A 17,102-nucleotide genomic window follows, 5' to 3' on the forward strand; every position below is an offset into this window, starting at 1 on the left:
CTTTCCTTTTCTCTCTTTTCGGTTTTATGGTGAAATAGAGCAGAAAGGTGTCCATAACACGTACGTTCAATTTAAAGAAAAAACTAAAAATTAGCTTCCCAATACCTACTGTCAAGCTGAAGGAATAGAGCAGACGAGCTCCATTCAGGTCCCGTCCTTGCTCCACCCCAGGTAGCCGTTCTCTTGAGTTTTGACTAGTCTCCTGTTTTTCTGTAGTTTTACCACGAGTTCGTGTGTGTGGTTTGCATTTTTAACCTGTGTTTGTAGTGGAGCTGTGCTAACTGTGCTCACTTGTCACCAGGCTTCATGTTACAGAATTGAGGCTCTAGGCTCCGCCCACTGCTGTGAGTGGGCGTAGTTCATGTTCATGGCTGTGTAGTACTCCGTCATGTGCTCTGTGCTTTACTGATCCAGCCCACTGTCAGCAAGCACCTGTGCTTTTTCTCAGAGTGTCGCTGTGAGCATTATGAGTCCCGGTGTGTGTGGGGGGCGCCCGGGAGGGTGCCGTGGGGCTGGCGGTGAGTGCCCAGTGCTGCCCCTCACCTCCACATGGACCTGTGATACTGAATGTGCCCCAGACTTCCCGGTGGGGGTGAAGTGCTGTCTCTGTGCAGTTGAGTTCCACTTCTCTCGCTGCTGTTGAGGTTAAGTGTTTTTCCATTGATTTCTTGGCCATTTGATGTCCTCTCGTGGGACACCTTTGCCTCTGTTGTGACTGTTTGTTTGTCCTGCTGATTTGTAGGAGTTCTTAATATAATCTGGATACAGATTCTTCTTTGGAAATACACGGATGCATGTATTTCGGTTAGTAGGTTGAGTTTTCACTCTCACTGGTGAACAGCCGCTCTTTCTTCAGTGCGGCCAGTTCAGCTGTCTTTCCTTTACGATTAGGCCTTTTCACGGCCTAAGATATCCTTTCCAGACTCATGATTTCAAAGAAATGTTTTGTCATAAGAGTTTTTAAAATTTTGCCTTTTACACGTAATCCATTCAGGTTGACTTTGCGCAGAGTCTGATAAAGCAGCCTGGTTTCTCTAGACGTCCCCACGTGGGTCAGCAGTGGGGCCCCTTGCCCCGGTCAGCCCTGTCACACAGGCTTTCATGTGTGTGGGCTCCTCCCGAGCTCCCAGCCATGCCCCCGTCCCATCTGTCCGTCCCTGGCTGCCTTCAGCCTGCCTTGGTCACATGGTCTCTTTGTCTGGTAGAACAGGCCCTGGTTCTTGTCTCTGGCTCCTCATGGCCTTCTGCTTTCAGATGTAAATTTAAAATTAACTTGTTATGTGTCATAGAAATCTCAGAAATTACATTGAATCTGTTGAACAGTTGGAGAAAATTAACATTTTGTTTTTGCATTTATTTAGTTCTTCTGATCTTTTAAACTGTGTTTTCTCCTTAAGTATATTATACAACTTATAAATTTATTCACAGATATGTTTCTAATAAAGTCTGTTTAATTTTTAGTGGCATTGTCTAATTTGTTATTGACAGTATATAGAAATGCATTTGACATTTGCAGTTATTTTTATAGCTGGTAAAGTCATTAATCTGTTTCATCAAATCTCATATTTTGTGTGTAGGAATATTTGAGTTTTTAAAGAAGTTAATCATATCACTTATGAACAGTGACGGTTTCATTTTTTAAATATATTTTTATTGGATTATAGTCAGTTTACAGTGTGTCAATTTGTGGTGTACAGCACAATGCTTCAGCCACATAGGAACATTCATATATTCATTTTCATGTTCTTTTTCACTGTAAGTTACTATAAGATATTGAATATAGTTCCCTGTGCTCTGCACTATAAACGTTGTTTATCTATTTTACATATAGTAGTTAGTATCTGCAAGTCTCAAATTCCCAATTTATTCCTTCCCAACAGTTTCATTTTTCCTCTCTCTGTTCTGTATATGCTTCTCTTTGCCGGCCACAACTTCCACTGCAGTACTGACGTTAGTGGTGAAAGCAGGCGTCCTGATGTCATTCCCAGCCTAAAGGAAGTCTTCAGCGTTGCGTCATTGACCTCACGGTGTTTACTCTCGGCTTTATAGATAGCTTATGTTAAGGATGGTACCTCGCTCGTAGCTTTAAAACCATAAATGGCTGTTGAGGTTTAAAACATCCTTTCCCCCTTTTTGTCCTAGACGGCAGTATGAGTTTGCTCGTCTATTGTACTGATGTGGTGGATTTTTTCAGTAGACTTCCTAGGAGCGAGGCGACCGTATGTCCCTGAGACAAACCCCACGTGGTCAGGATGGAGTCTTTTCATGCCTTGCAGGATTAAGTGTGTTAACATCTAATGTGCCGCCCTGCCAGGAGGGGGAGGCTGGCTGCTCTTTAAATTGCAGCATGCTCTCTGACCAGCCCCCGATGCTTCATTTACGCCTTGGTGCCTTGCCCCACCAGCTGTGTTGAATGTTTGGTCCCGCAGCGGCGGCACTGTGATGTTTTGTTTGGAGGTGGTGTTTCTCTTCTGTGCTTCGGTTTTGAGTGTGGTGAAGCGTCTGTGCTTTGCTAACCTATCAAAACAACTGAATGTGGGACGCAAGCCAGCCTATTGGGAAGAGGTGAGGGTGGAGTGGTTCACACACCCAGCTCGGCATTGCCGCTTGCTTCAGAGGGCGCTCCCTGCTAATGGTGCTGTGAACCTGCAGTCGGTGGCTGCCTTGGTATACTCTGTGTGTGTTTATGTGATAGATGGTGGCCTCTTAATCCGCATTTTAGATTTGTTCTAGACTCTTACTTGTGATTCATTCATCAGGTGTTGTAATTCGTATGGGGAGAATGTCCCTTGAATCATGTTGCAGACTCTCATGTTGTAAATATCCCTTCTTTCTGAGCCCACGTTGCTCCTGGATTTGGGGGGATATAAATCCCTCAGGTCTCCTCAGCAGAGCTGTGTATTTTGTTGCCCGTCTCACAGAAATTATCACCATAGTGCTTTATATGCTGCGAAGGCGTGTTGCTGATGTGTATGGTAGAATTACGGTGTTTTCAAATATCAGATTTTTTTATAAGTAATCATAGCATGGCGACATTTCAATTTCAGTAGATTTCATTTTTTAATAATGCAAAACACCTCCGCTCCCCAAGTGCGCTGAGTTGCTGGCCCCCGGTCCTGCCTGGGAGGCATGTGGAGGGAGGGCGGTAAGGTTTAGAAAGTGAGGAAGACGGAGTCAGTAGAGGGCCTCTGAGCCCCTCCGGGGAGCCCTCTGTGGAAGAACACCGCCACCGACGTCGAGTCTTTTAGGAGAAACCGTGCCTGGTGCTCAGGTTTCTGCAGTTGGGCGAGCGAACGGGGAATACCTGTCGCTTTTCATTTTTTTCAGCCCTGATGGTAATCGTAGCAAGTATTTTTACTAGTGTTGTTGAGTATAAATTGATCTGCAGAAGAGAGACTCTGGGAAGTGCTTACAGTTTGAACTACTTTGAATGAATTCCTTCTGTCTAATAAAGTAAAGAACGCTGGGGATGGCGACAGAACTTCAATAGCTAATAAAATCCAGTGAGTCTCCATTGCTAGAGCTGCCTCAGACTGTCCGTATTTTCATTAAACATGTCCTCACCCGGAGGGCACCCGTCCTTGCTGGTCCGTTGGCAGGTGATACCACCACGTAAACTGCTGGCACGTTCACGTCAGTGTGAGTTCATGCTCTGTGGCAGAGCTTTTGCCCTCTCCGTCTGCCGTGTCCTAAACTGCCCTGCCTCTGCCGTTGTCTTGTGTAAGGGAGTGCCTTGTTCTCACCTTTCCTGGGGCAGCCGTTAACAAAATACCTGGATTTTTGACATGCAGAGTTGTGGGGACTGCGGCCCCTTCGAAGGAATGCCAGTGGCCGACCGCTGGGCATGTGAGGACCACGGTGTCTGTCCCCAGCAGTGTGCTATCGGAGGGTGGGGCACTGACAGCTGTGCGTGGACCCAGCAGAGGTCCCAGCCTTAACTCCTACCCCCTTAAGTGTCACACTGCTGCACTTTGGAAACACCCGTTTGGAAAAAGCGACCCACAGTCAGTCATTTATGATTTGAGAGCAAAAGCTCAGAACAACTCGGTGCGTTCCTTGACAGATGAGCACACGGTTATTTGACGCGGCCCTAGAGGTCCTGCGGTGCAGGTCCCTCTGTGCTGGGGTCCCTTTTCCCGCGTCCGGCTCACTGCTGTCTGATCTGTGGACACTCATTACGTGGTGGCATCAAATGACAAAGTGGCCTCAGGAGAGCCCTCTGAGATGCCATCCTGACGCTGGCTCGGTCGGGAGCGCCTTCCCGGGCCGTGCGGTGGCCTTGCTGGCATCCGAGCCGAAGGTCACGAAGGCAGGAACTCCCGGGGGTGGGGACCCGGGGCCCGCAGTCCCGTGTCGCGTGATTGGGGGGAGCTTTCCAGCTTTCCACTGAGTGACTCTGGAGTCAGCACTGCTTTCTGTGACTTCAACACAGAAGTAGAGGGGCACGCAAGTGCAGTGATTGAAGACAACGGATACAGAACAGATCAGTGAAGGAGGAAGACGAAGGAGAAGGGGCCCCTCGCCCTTGCATCTGGGCCTGTGGGTCCCGATCGCAGGCGCCGTGCTGCCCAGCAGCGTCCCGGCCGGCCTGTGGTCGCTGCCCCTCTGCCTGCAGCCTTCGCTGAGCCAGGTGGTCACATAGCTGATGGATCTGGGGCTGCGCCAGGCGTCCTGCAGCCCTGCCGCCCGGGGCCTCAGGGCCCAGCTCCACTCCTGGCCCCTGCAGCTGGTGCCCCGGGGGAGGGCTCACAGAGCGGGGATGGGGGCGGGCAGTGCTGGACAGCCGGACAGCTCAGGGCAGCAGGTGCGGGGCAGACGCCGGAGTGGGTGGTCTCGGCACGGAGGGCCCTGTGGAGGTGGGCCCGAAGCTCAGGCCCCTTGGATCACTGCTAGGAATTTACGTCTTACCTCTGGGAAGCCACGGGGCACGGGTGGTGGGACCTGATGTGGTCACACCCTGGCAGCCCCCGAACCACTCCGTGGGGCGGCCAGTGCAGGGTGTCGGCAGGGAGACCACCCAGGAGATGGTGGCCACCGGGCCTGCTGCAGGGGACCGGGGAGAGGGCACGGAGCTGGCTCTTTTGGGGGCTGTTTTGGGGGGAGAAGGCCCGTGGGAGTCACAGCTCCATTCCTGGCATGCTCGGCCTGACCTCAGGGCGGGACGGCCCGGAAGCCTGCGTCTCTTTGGTGGCAGGGCCAGGACTCACACCGGCTTACAGGCCTCTGTGGGCGCGCTCTTTTCGCCCCTTCCGCCTGCCCGCCACGGTGAGAGACGCTTTTGTTTTATGCTTGAGCTACCTGTCCCTTTATTTACACGTTACTGGGATTAAAGTCTTAAAAATAACATTTCCACGTTATCAAGAGAGATCAAGTAGAGTAAACCTAAGTAATTTGAACTGACTGATAACTTTCCTTAGTTACTAGGAAATTTGAATTCTGAATTTTCCCTCAAAGTAGTCTGACTGCTCCCTTTCCACGCGCGCTAACGTCTCAGGGCGCCTGCACCGCGGCCAGGATGCGGAGGTCAGCGGTGACGGCCGACTGCTCCTTCGTGGCGGGAGCCGTGCCGGTGCTGGGCTCTAGAGGCCTGTCCCCTGGTGGGACGGCTTGGCCACCCCGCCACGCCGCCCGCCTTGCTCCAGGACTGATTCTCCCCGCGTGCTGTCCTCAGGGCCCTCACACAGCACTCGGGGGCCCAGCCCATTGCAGGACAGTTTGCTCCGGACTCTCCCCGGGAGAGGTCGGGCCAGGGGAGGCTTTGCTCTGGGACTGAGGCAGGCGCCCGGGCCGGCCCAGGCCCCTGTGGCTTTCTCAGGCCTTTCGTGGCACAGCCAACTGTCCCCTCCAGTCACGCACGCAGACCCCGGGTCGCTTGCACTTGGCTGGACCGTAGCTTCCTGGTCAGTGCTCCCAGGGTGACGCTGGCAAACTCATCTGCTCTGAAATGCTTTTCTTGGTGCCCAGGCCGCTGAGGGCAAAACTATGTCCGTGCTTGTGAGCAGGTTTACAGCTGTGTGTGTGTGCACACGTGTGTGTGTGACAAACCCCCGAGTGCGGGGCTAGCTCAAGGTGGGAGTGCGCCCCTGCTTAAATTACCACTTGCCAGGACGTCAAGATCGCAAAGGGGGAAGAGGTCTCTGTGTTCTGGGCTCTGGCGTTTCCTTCATTCCGCACACACACATGCACACACACGTGTGCACACACATGTGCTCACATACACCTGCACGCCCCAAGCCCCTGCTGTGTGCCTGGCTCCCTCCTGGACCCTGGGCAGGTACCCATCAATTCAATGCAGGTTTTGCTCACCAGGAGCTCACAGTCCCTTCTGTTTCTCCTACAAAATTATAATTTCATGGTCTTCTCTTCTTTTTGATTTATGTATGAAAACAGCTCTTTTACCCTAAAGCATAGCGGTGATGGCACTTTATAGGCCTTGGAAGGCCCCTATTCAGTCAGGCTGTGCTGTGCTGCCCGCAGGCTGTATGACTTTGGGCAAATCTCTTTTAACTTCTCTGTGCCTCAGTTTTCTCATCCGTTTTAGTTCTCTTAAAAGATATTTTTTGGTGGGGGAGAGAACACTAGGTTAATTAGTTAGTTTATTTGATGGGGGTGCTGGGGCTGCACCCAGGCCCGCGTGTGCTAAGCGCACGCTCCACTGCTGGGTTGTGCCGCCCCTTGTCTTAGTTCTTCTTTGCTGGGTAACAGCACCACCACCGTCCCAGCAGCCTACGACAGTGCACGTTTATTCACGGTTGTCGCCTCAGTTGCTGTGGGTCAGGAGTCAGGGCAGATTCATGAAGCGAGGACCAGGGTGTTGTCTGTGCCCCAGACCCACCTGCGGCCCCCGGGGGACCCCCCGGGCACACGTGGTCCTTGGCTGGGCTCAGTGGCCTGTGGGCTGCAGCGCTGGAGCCTCGGGTCTTGCTGGCTCTTGGCTGCCCTCAGTTCCCTGACTCCTGGCCCTCGCCCTGTGCCGCTCTCGCCTGGCCGCCGGCTTCCTCGGGGCTCCTGGCAGGGTGGGTTATGATCTTACGTGACGCTGGCTTGTGGGGCGCTGCTCCTGGTGTCCCCAGGGGTGATGGAGCCTGACGCTGGGGCAGCAGGCTCCCTGCTTAGTGTTGTCCTGAGACCCCGTGAGTGGTGCCCGTTGGAGAATGATTTTGGTCTTCTGATCTTGTTTAAATACTGAGTTCTCCCTAGAAAGCTGTTGACTTGAAATGAAAAATGTGTATGAATATATGTGCATGAATGTGTTGCTCATACAGCGAACGTCTCTCAGGTGCCCGCTGTTACAGGTGTGCGCTGAGCTGCGCCTGGAACACCCACAGGGGACGGTGTGCCAGGCTGGGAACTGGGCCGTGGCCTGGATTGTAGGGCCGGTCGTGCCCTGCTCAGCTGTGGGCCCTGGGTCAAGAGGCTTCCCTGTCTGCACCCCAGGCTCCGCAGTGTAATGACTGGTGGTGATCTGGGGTATCTGGACGACGGGCGCAGTGAGCCCTAGGGATGTGGGCAGTGTTGGGAGGGGTTGACCTCGGATATAGTTGGCTTTGTAAGGTTGGCTTGTTTGTAAATGATGTAATTAATCCTTTGAGCTTTTGCTGGTGCAGCCTGCACTGTTAGCGCGGGGCCCAGGACAGCGGGGAGCCCGGACTGCAGGGCCTGGAGCCCAGCTCAGCTGGAGCTGGCGGCTGGCGAGTCACGGAGGGACCCGCTGCCTAGGGAGGAGGGGTCGGGAGGGAGGGTCACAAGGCCGGCAGTAGTTGGCTCTCCTAGAAGGGCGGAGTGGGGAGCAGGTGGCCGCTCTCACCCCACCGAGGGGTGCTGTTTGAAGTGGAGCTGAAGGCAGGTAGTGCAGGGTGACAGGCTTTCCAGGCAGCAGGCACTGGGGGAGGTGGCAGCCTGGTGGGCTCAGTGTGGCTAGAATTTGGGGGCTGGGTGGGAGAGGACTGCGATGCAGGGGCCAGACTGCAGGAGGTGCGGAGGGAGCAGAGGGCTGGAAGCCGGGTGTGTGTGCCCATGTGTGCAGATGCGGGCAGGCGACGGGGCTTGTTGCGCCTGGTGGGGTACCTCTCACTAATGAAGCTGGCAGAGAGCGGGTGGGCGAGAGAAGAGGAAGGTCACCTGAGGGGGGTGTTGTGAGCAGAAGGGAGGGGAGGCAGCGCCCACGTTTGTGGTCCGGGTAATTGCAGTGGGAGTGGATGTGACGGGAAGATGGTGACAACTCTCCAGGAATTTGAAAAACGTCTCTTGTCACTTATGTGTGGAGCCTAAAAATAATACAGATGAATCTGGACAGAACAGAAACAGACTCACAGACAGAAAACACACTCATGGCTACCTGAGGGGGAGGGCGGGCATAAATTAGGAGTACGGGATTCAAAGACCCACACTACAGCACGTAAAATAGACACGCAACAGGGGTTTACAGCACGGCACAGGGAACTGTATCCAGTGTCTTGTAATAACCTGTAATGGGAAATAATCTGAAAAAAATCTATTTAGAAGACTCCACCAAGCGCAAAGCTACAGAGAGCAGATTGGTGGTCGCCAGAGGTGGGGCTTGGCAGGGTGACGTGGGGAAAGGGGCTGAAGAAAACAAGTCCTGGCTGCTACGTGCAGCTTGGTGAGTCCAGGCGGTGCATGTTTTTGGAAGTTGCTAAGAGAATGGCTGTTACGGTTCTCAAAACAAGAAGAGCATGTTGTAACTGTGTGTGGTGATGGGCGTTAGCTAGACGCACTGTGGTGATCACTTCACAGCACAGCGTATACAAATATTGAACTGTTACGATGTACACCTGAAACTGATACGTTGTTGCATGTCAACTATACCTCAGTTAAGAAAGGCTGCCTACCATACGAGGGAACGTAGAGCATCCACCCACCCACCCACCCCTCCCTCTCGTGCATCCTTCCATCCAGCCACCCGCCCGCCCACGTACCATCCATGCGTGCACCCCCCACCCATCCACCCTTCCCTCTACCTGCCCGCCTGTCCCTCCCTCCCTGAAGAGGTGCTCCCTGGTGGGCCGAGGGGCTGCGTGCTGCCAGACCGCGTCCGGGGCAGCCGTGTGCAGTGGTTTCCCCGGGGCTGTGAGGAGCAGAGAGCATCCTTTGCGGGAGCCAGCTCGAGTGGTAGGACTGAGTCCAGGCGTCGGTGAAATACTGCGTATTGCTTGTGAGTCAGTAAAACATTAAGGTAACTGGCATTCTACCAAAAAACATTAAACATACTTGTATTTTAAAATGAGAGATTGGCAAATATTGATAGCACCTCTTTTAAGCTTGCATACCTTTTAAAAGTTTCTGACGTGCTGACTTTTTGCTTCCCCACCTGTCATTTTCTTCCAGATTTTTGAAAGGATCCTGTTTATATGGGCCATCCGTCACCCTGCCAGTGGGTATGTTCAGGGCATCAACGACCTTGTCACCCCTTTCTTCGTGGTCTTCATCTGCGAATACCTAGGTAAGACCACGCCATGGTGCTTCTGCTCACAGACACTAAATGTGAGCTGTGGTGGCCTTGGGACGTCACTCTGATGCACAGTTATTCCAGTACTGAAATCTGCCGTTAAGTTTAGTTATTAATGACCACTAATAATAAGGAATAGCAGTCTTCTCATTGGTGCTAGCTTAAAGTCTTTAAATCCACGTGCTCAACTGCTGGAGAAATTAAGATGCAGTTACTATTATTAATGTCTTCTTTCTAATAATATATGAGGGGAAAGGTGATGCATTCGGGGAACGCGGCTTTGTGTTAATGGCCGTCAGGGCGCTGGCTTTAACGGTTGGGATGTCTGTGGACCAGGTTAAGGTGATAGATAGTCAGTTGAATGTTTTGCTTACAAGCTGAAAACCGAATCTTCTTTAATTGCATTTCTGCAGCTTTGCATCACCTTTCTCCCTCTGATATACCAGTAGCATTTCATTTTATGGGAATATTAATTACATGCAAAATAATTGGTTTATCGGGCGTTTAGTTTGGGCGACCTTTTTCTGTCTGAGGAATTTTTGTTTGCGTATTTTGTTTCCTGTTTATGTTACAGCAGGGAATATGCTTTCCCCAGTTTATAGTTCAGGTTTTTTAAAAATTCTGACAATATATGTGCAGGATCTACTTTTTAATTCAGCTATGGGTAAAAAAATAAATAACCAAAGGAGGGATTTACTCTTCCGTGGTGACATTTTTGTTTAAAACTGGTATTAATCTGGCTTTATGTGAAACTTCCCAACTTGGTACTGGGTTTTTCTGGGGTTGCGTCTTTAGCCGTTTTGGTGTCTGGTCCGCTTCAGATCCTGCCGTCGTAATCAGGAGAGGGGGTTCCGAGGGCAGGTTATCCCCTGGGATGAGGACTTACCCCCTCACTCCCTGTCTGCCGCCCCACCCCTCACGGCCCCAGGGTTTCCCAGGCGGCCACTCCACTGTGACAGCTGATGGCCTGGCGCCCGGCCCGCAGCACCTCCCCAGGCGGGGAGGCCGGCTCCCGAGAGGGCTGGCGCTCCCGCGTCTCGCCCCTCGTCTGACACGGCGTGGAAATGTTCCTAATGGCCCCGGAACAGTAGGACCCCTGTCAGCAGACTTCAGAGCTGCTAATTGAAAGAAGCTCAGCTGAGATGTGATTAGAGAATTGATATTCCATGTTAAATAGACTATTTAATTAATGTGGTAAATAAGTCTGCCTTAAACGACTCTACCACCAACTTTCATTGTGAGGCCCAAGTGATCCTTAATGCCTCTGTCTGAATTACCAGCCAGTGAGGGCGAGGGACATGACCGTGATGTTAATTGTCCAGAGGAGAGAAAAGCGGGAGAAAATAGAATTTGTCCACGTGGTGCCTTCAGTGAAACTCAGAGGGACTCTCCTTGCCTTGCTGTAACCCCCGCCACATCCGCTCACGCAGACACGTGCACACGTGTACACACGCACACACACACAAGAGCACACGTGCGCCCCGAGTGCATGTCCAGTGCGAGCTGGAACCTTGTGTAAAGGGTGCCGTTGACTCCTGCTGGTGTTAGCAAGTGGGCCTTTGTTACTTTGGTCCTGGCTTTGCGATGTCATTGGTGGGTGGAGAGTCTTTCAGATTGTCTCCCAAGCTGGGGAGCATTCGTGGTATGGTCCAGGCCGGCCCTCATCATCTTGCAGGGTCCATGTCGGCTTAAGGCGCCCGGAGCACTGCCCCCCCATCTTCCAGGCAGAGGCGCGCCCGTTCACGCAGCCCTGCCCAGGGCGCCTGCGGCGGCGGGTGAGACCTGTCAGCCCCTTTGGGCCAGTGCTGATTGGGCGTCTCCTGGCCTCTGCAGGTGGTGGGGATGCAGGTGGGTGAGCTGAGCGTGGTTCCTGCCCCCTTGGAGCTTTTGGTGGTAGGAGGGAAGCCAGATTTTAAGCAAGTAATTACGAAGTTTAATTACAGCAGTTAGACATTCATGTTACTAAGAGGAAGTGTGACTGCGCTGAGAACCCCCCGGGCTGGCTCCATGGGGCCTTCCCGGACTCCAGGACCTTACAGCAGCGCCCTGTCTGATGAGAGAGCTCAGCAGGGGTGCAGCCCGGAGCGGGGGGCTCAGTGGAGTGGCCGGGCAGTGATGAGGGATAGCAGGTAGGGGCACTCGGGTGGGCCTGGGGGGCGGTGGGGAGCCTGGTAAGGCCCCCCGGCCGAGTCTCCAGGGGCGTGGGGGACCAGCAAGTGACATGCAGCTGAGAGTGACCCGCTCAGATGCTGCCCGTCCACGTCCTCTCCGGCCGCAGAGATCCCGGGGCTTTGGGGAACGCACATGCGTGGACCACTGGGCCGGGGGTCTTCTGCTTCGCTGGGCTTTGTGGTAGGCAGGCCTCAGACGCTCTGCTAATTGAAGGTACCGAGAACACGCATTTTTCCTTCAGAGGGTAGAACTGGCCAAAGGGCTCTGTGGTTCGGATTCTTGAGCGCCGTGGTGGCCCTTGCGGGTCAGCTCCCTGGTTGTGACGTGACCGTCCAGACTGTCGGAGTGCAGGTGGCACTGGGCTCGGCCGCGTGTGCACCGCTTTCTGAACGCAAACCCGCCTCAGCTCCCAGGGCGGGCTGTGTTGCGTTGTGATGTGTTTCCCCCCTTCTCGGCTGAGATACAGGAAGCAGCCCTGTTCCTCGGTGGTGAGAGACGCCGTCTGGGTGTGAGGTTCCTGCAGGAGTTTTTGCCGTGCGCCCGGCTCCTGGGCTTCACGCCTGGGGCACAGCTTGGATGGCTGGGGCGTCCCAGGCAGGGAGCAGCCCTCTGAGCCGCAGGGGCCCTAACTTTCAAGCGCTGGCATGTAGCAGCCCCTTAGCACCACCTGTTTTGACTTAAAAAGGACATGGGAAGTGAACAGCGGCTGACACATTTGGGGCTTACAAAAAGGATTGGACAAGGAGGGGCTGTTCCTTACAGCACCGGAGGGTTCGTCTTCATCAGGAGGCTGGCCAGGATGGTCAAGGTCGCAGAAACAGCTTGCTTGGAGGGAAGATATGCTCAGAGAAGTGGACTGGTAACAGGGCGGGGCCGGGGGAGAAGCAGGAGTGCCCTGGGAAGGTGGGGGGAGGAGGAGGCAGTGCGGCGGCCCTGACTGGTCTCCTTCAGGGGCGCATTACCCCCCAGGGACAGGCATTGGTCCCATTGTTGAAGGACACAGCGTCCTCACATGTGCATGCATGCCTGGGGCACACACAGACACACAGACACACACACACGCGCGCACGCACTGTCACCAGCAGTGCCAGCCACAGCCTCCCCAAATCCTCAACTCGCCTCCCAGTGGAGCCCGTGGTCTTGGCTGGGCCCTGGAGGTGCCCGCCATCTCCCAGAGGAGGACGGTGGGGGAGGAGGTCAGGAGAGCGCTGTGACCTCAGGGCAGGGGTTGCCGTGTGCGAGTAAACATGGTCCTGTGGGCAGCACTGAAGCTTGGGGGGCATGGAGCTTGGGAGGGCATCACGTGCTCAGAGGAGGCGGTGGTGGAAGAGAACCCTGGGCCGGGAAGGTGCATCCCTGAGCCGCTTCCCTGGCTCCTGGCTGGGAGGCCGGAGTGACTCCAGCTCCTTCCTCTGGGCGCAGCTGAGCCTCTGGATCCCAGCATCTAGATGTGTGGGCTGGGAGGGAGGGGGCCTCATTCAGCCTTGAACCTGCTGCATTTTCCAACTGTCCCCTGTGCTGGGGTCCCGCGGTCGCTCCTTAGTCATCACACTGTGGTTTGAGTGCCTGTATGTGTGTCCGTCAGGCTGGCGTGGGGACAGGGCTCAGGCCCCCGGGTGCCTGGGGAACTGCTGCTGGGGCGAGGTCCTCTGAGTGTTTGCCATGCATGTGTTTGTGTAGTCCAGAGTGTGTTCCAAATAAAATTCTGTGTTGTGCTTTTTTTCGCATTTAACCTTGTAACGTAAGCTTTTCTCTACATTAAGGAATCTTTGTAAAGATCATTTCCACCTCTTGCACATAATAGTCTGTTGAGATAGAGTAGCATAATTCATGAAACCATTTCACGGTTTTTTTTTTTTTTAGGTTTTTCCCTCCCCAGGCATGGTGTAATTTTTAAGTAAAACCTGTATTTTTCAAACACGGACTGCCATATTCCTTTTAACAATGATAAATTTGATTTAAAATTAAGAACCATTATTCTGTCACCTTGAATCCCACAATTTAAGTAGAGAATTATATTTTAGTTTAAGTAATTTCAGCATAGCAAAAAATGAAGAAGCATTGACCCCCCCCCACCTCACCCTCCTGTGCCATTTAAATTTAGAAACTCTTCTGACCCGGCACTTTGGAGCATCATTTCAGAGGGATTGAGTATGAGTTGGGCACGTAGGAGGAGTGATGGTGGCTGAATTTTGGAAGCTGAGGCGTGTTTTACAATTGATTCTCAGTATCAGCACGTGTAAGCTCTGATTGATTTGATTTTATATGTCATTTTTTCCTTCTTTTTTATTGACATATAGTCAGTTACAATGTGGTGTCAGTTTATGGTGTGCAGCATCATATTTCAGTCATATGTATACATGTAGATATTCCTTTTCATATTTTTCATTATAGCTTAATACAAGATAGTGAATATAGCCCCCTGTCCTGTACAGTAGAAACTTACTGTTTATTTATTTTATTTTATTTTTATCTATTATATATATGGGAGTGTGTATCTATAAATCTTGAACTCCTAATTTATCCCTCCCCACCTCCTTTCTCCCCCTGGTAACCATAAGTTTGTTTTCTGGGTCTGTGAGTTTGTCTTTGTTTTGTAAATAAGTTCGCTGGTGTCATTTTTTTTTTACATTTCACATTTAAGTGATATATGATATTTGTCTTTTGCTTATATGTCATTGGCTCATAAAATAAATTACTCTTGAAAGCAAAGATGGAAAGGGACTGGAATAAGCAATGTATTTAATTATGAGCATTAAAGGTACTTATTTTTATGTTCCGGTTTGTAAGTCAGAATCTCAAAAGTACAGGTTGTTTTTATACCTGTTAGTTTTGCCCAGAGAGGGCATATTAGTGTGCGGTCCGTGGAGGCTGGGGCGTGCTGGAATTGGAACGTGTACGGGCGGCGAGGGCAGTAAGTTCCCGCCAGCAGGCGGGACGCAGAGGAGAAGTGATGCGAGGAGCGTGCTGTCCACTGAGCGTCAGGGCTGCGGTCCTCGTGCCCTCCCCACGGTCAGGAGAGGCTGGGCTCCGGGCGACAGTGAGGGAGGGGAGAGCTGCTGTAGCTTCTCACCGATAGAGTGCGGTTTTAGAAGTAGTTGTTGAAACTTTCCTTGTTTGCATTAGGCTGTACCTCCTTGCACTTTTTTCCCCCACGTTACGTGAGCTGAGGCTGCTGCTAAACGCATCTTCCCATGGTTTCCCTCAGTGTTCCTCACACCTCACACAATTTTCTGCTCCACAGTTAATCTCAGAAACAGTTCAAAGGTGAAAACGAGAGCATCTGAGTGCTGGCAGTTTACTGCGGCCGTTCTCTTCCAGGTGAGGGAGGAGGAGAGCAGAGGACCTGGGAAGGCCAGTGGATTAGAGCCAGAGAGCAGGGGCCACTGGCTCTGCAGCCCCCAGAGTGACAGTAAGGCGCTGTATCCTTGCCTAGCCCGCGACTCGTGTGTAGTCATGTTTTCTACTTAGAAACATCTTGATGATGATCAAAGTAATGGACTTACTATTAAAACATTGGAAAACTCACTCACAGAATAGCTCCATGTTGCAGAAGCCGTCCCTGGAACATTTTTACTATCGTCCTTCTGGCCTTTTTGGCAACGGACTTTTCTTTTCTTTTTTTAACAATGCAGCAATTATATTATGCACTTACATTTTAATATTCCTTTTTGTTTAATATCTAAGCATTCCCCAAATTCATGAAGCATTTTTAAAAACGTCTTTTTAAAACATAGTGACACACTCCTTTCAATAACGAGTAGGAAAACTAGTCAGAAGATCAACAAGAAACTAGAGAGAAAGCTAAGCACCTGAAAACCCACTAGACCTACCAGACGACTGCAGAGCAGTGCACCCCTCACCACAGGATCACGTACTTCTCAAGTGCACACAGAACGTTCTCCAGGAGAGCCCATATGCTAGGTCATAAAGTAAGTGCCAGGACATTCGCAAGGATGGAAATACACGGACTGTGTTCTTTGACCACAGTGATGTGGAGTTCGATATCAGTAACAGAAACAATTTGAAGAATTTGACAAATATGTGGAAATGTTAGAACATAGCCATGAATAAGCAATGTGTCGGAGCAGAAATCACAGAGGAAATTAAAAATTACTTTGAGATGAATGCGGATGAAAACACAACATACCGAAACTTGTGGGATGCAGTGAAAGCAGTGCTCCAAGAGGTATTTCTGTTAAAAAAGAACATCTCAAGCCATTGACTTGAGTTTTCAATATCAGGAACTAGAGAAAGAAGAGCAAATTAAAGCCAAAACAAGCAGAAGGAGGGAATAAAGACTAGAACAGAAGTAAATGAACTAGGGAATAGATAAACAGTGGAGAAAAGTTAATACAATCAAAGTTGTTTCTTCAGAAACATCAGCAAAGGCTGGCAAACCTTTAGCTAGACTGACCTAGAAAAAAGGGGAGAAGACTCAAATTACTGAAATTATGAGTGCTTTTAGAAACAAACAGCATTAAGAAAATGCTGTGAACAATTTTCCAAATGAAAGAATGTAGATGAAATGGAGATTTTCCTGGAAAGGCAGAAGTTACCAAACCAGACTGTGATGATTAATTTTTGCATAAACTTGGCTAGGCTATGGTGCCTACTTATTTGGTCAAAGACCTGTTTAGATATTGCTGTGAAGGTATTATTTTGGATGTAATTAACATTTAAATTAGTCTTTTAATAAAGCAGATTATGCTGCATAGTGTGGGTGGGCCTCATTTAATCAGTTGAAGGCCTTAAGAGCAAAGACTGAGATTTCCTGAAGTGGAAGAAATTTTCCTTAAGACATAGAAATCCTGCCAGAGTTTCCATCCCACTAGCCTATCATACAAATTTCAGGCTTGCCAGCCCCCAAAATTGTGTGAGCTTATTCTTTAAAATGAATTTCTCTATCATGTTTATTTGTCAATATGTGTATGTATATATGTGTGTGGATATATATATGAACAGATTAAATTAGTAATCTAAAAAATTCCCACAAAGGAAAGCCTAGAATCAGATGACTTCACTGGTGAATTCTACCAAACATTTAACAAAGAAGTAACACCACTTCTTCAAAGACTCTTCCAAAAATAGAAGCGAGGAAACAGTTTTCAATTTATTCTATGAGGCCAGTATTATCCTGATACCAAAATGAGACAATGACATCACAAGGAAAGGAAACCACAGACCAATATCCCTTATGAAGATAGATGTAACAGTCCTTGATGAAATATTAAGAAACTGAATGTAGCAACATAGTAAAGGGACTATGCATCATGGCAAATGGGATTTATCTCAGGAATTCAAGGTTGGTTCAGCATATGAAAATTAATCAGTGTAATACACTGCACCAACAGAATAAAGGACAAAACAGCATAATCATCTCAATTGACACAGAAAAAGCTTCTGACAAAATCCAGCACTCTTTCATGATAAAAACACTCAACAAACTGGAAATAGAAGA

General features: G+C 50.6%; 1 protein-coding gene across 8 annotated transcripts in view; it reads left to right on the plus strand.

Annotated features, from left to right (window-relative positions):
- TBC1D22A (TBC1 domain family member 22A) overlaps positions 1-17,102 on the plus strand; it is a 242,138-nt gene that overhangs the window by 89,285 nt on the left and 135,751 nt on the right. For all 8 annotated transcript variants that reach the window (XR_012511007.1, XM_074375771.1, XM_074375772.1 and 5 more), the window contains one exon: positions 9,349-9,463. Coding sequence is in view for 7 of the 8 variants with exons in the window: in XM_074375771.1 (XP_074231872.1) it covers positions 9,349-9,463 (115 nt within the window). In the remaining variant the exon portion in view is untranslated. The remainder of the gene's footprint in view (positions 1-9,348; positions 9,464-17,102) is intronic.

Source organism: Camelus bactrianus, chromosome 12, assembly GCF_048773025.1.
Source record: "Camelus bactrianus isolate YW-2024 breed Bactrian camel chromosome 12, ASM4877302v1, whole genome shotgun sequence".
Taxonomy (NCBI): Eukaryota; Metazoa; Chordata; class Mammalia; order Artiodactyla; family Camelidae; genus Camelus; species Camelus bactrianus.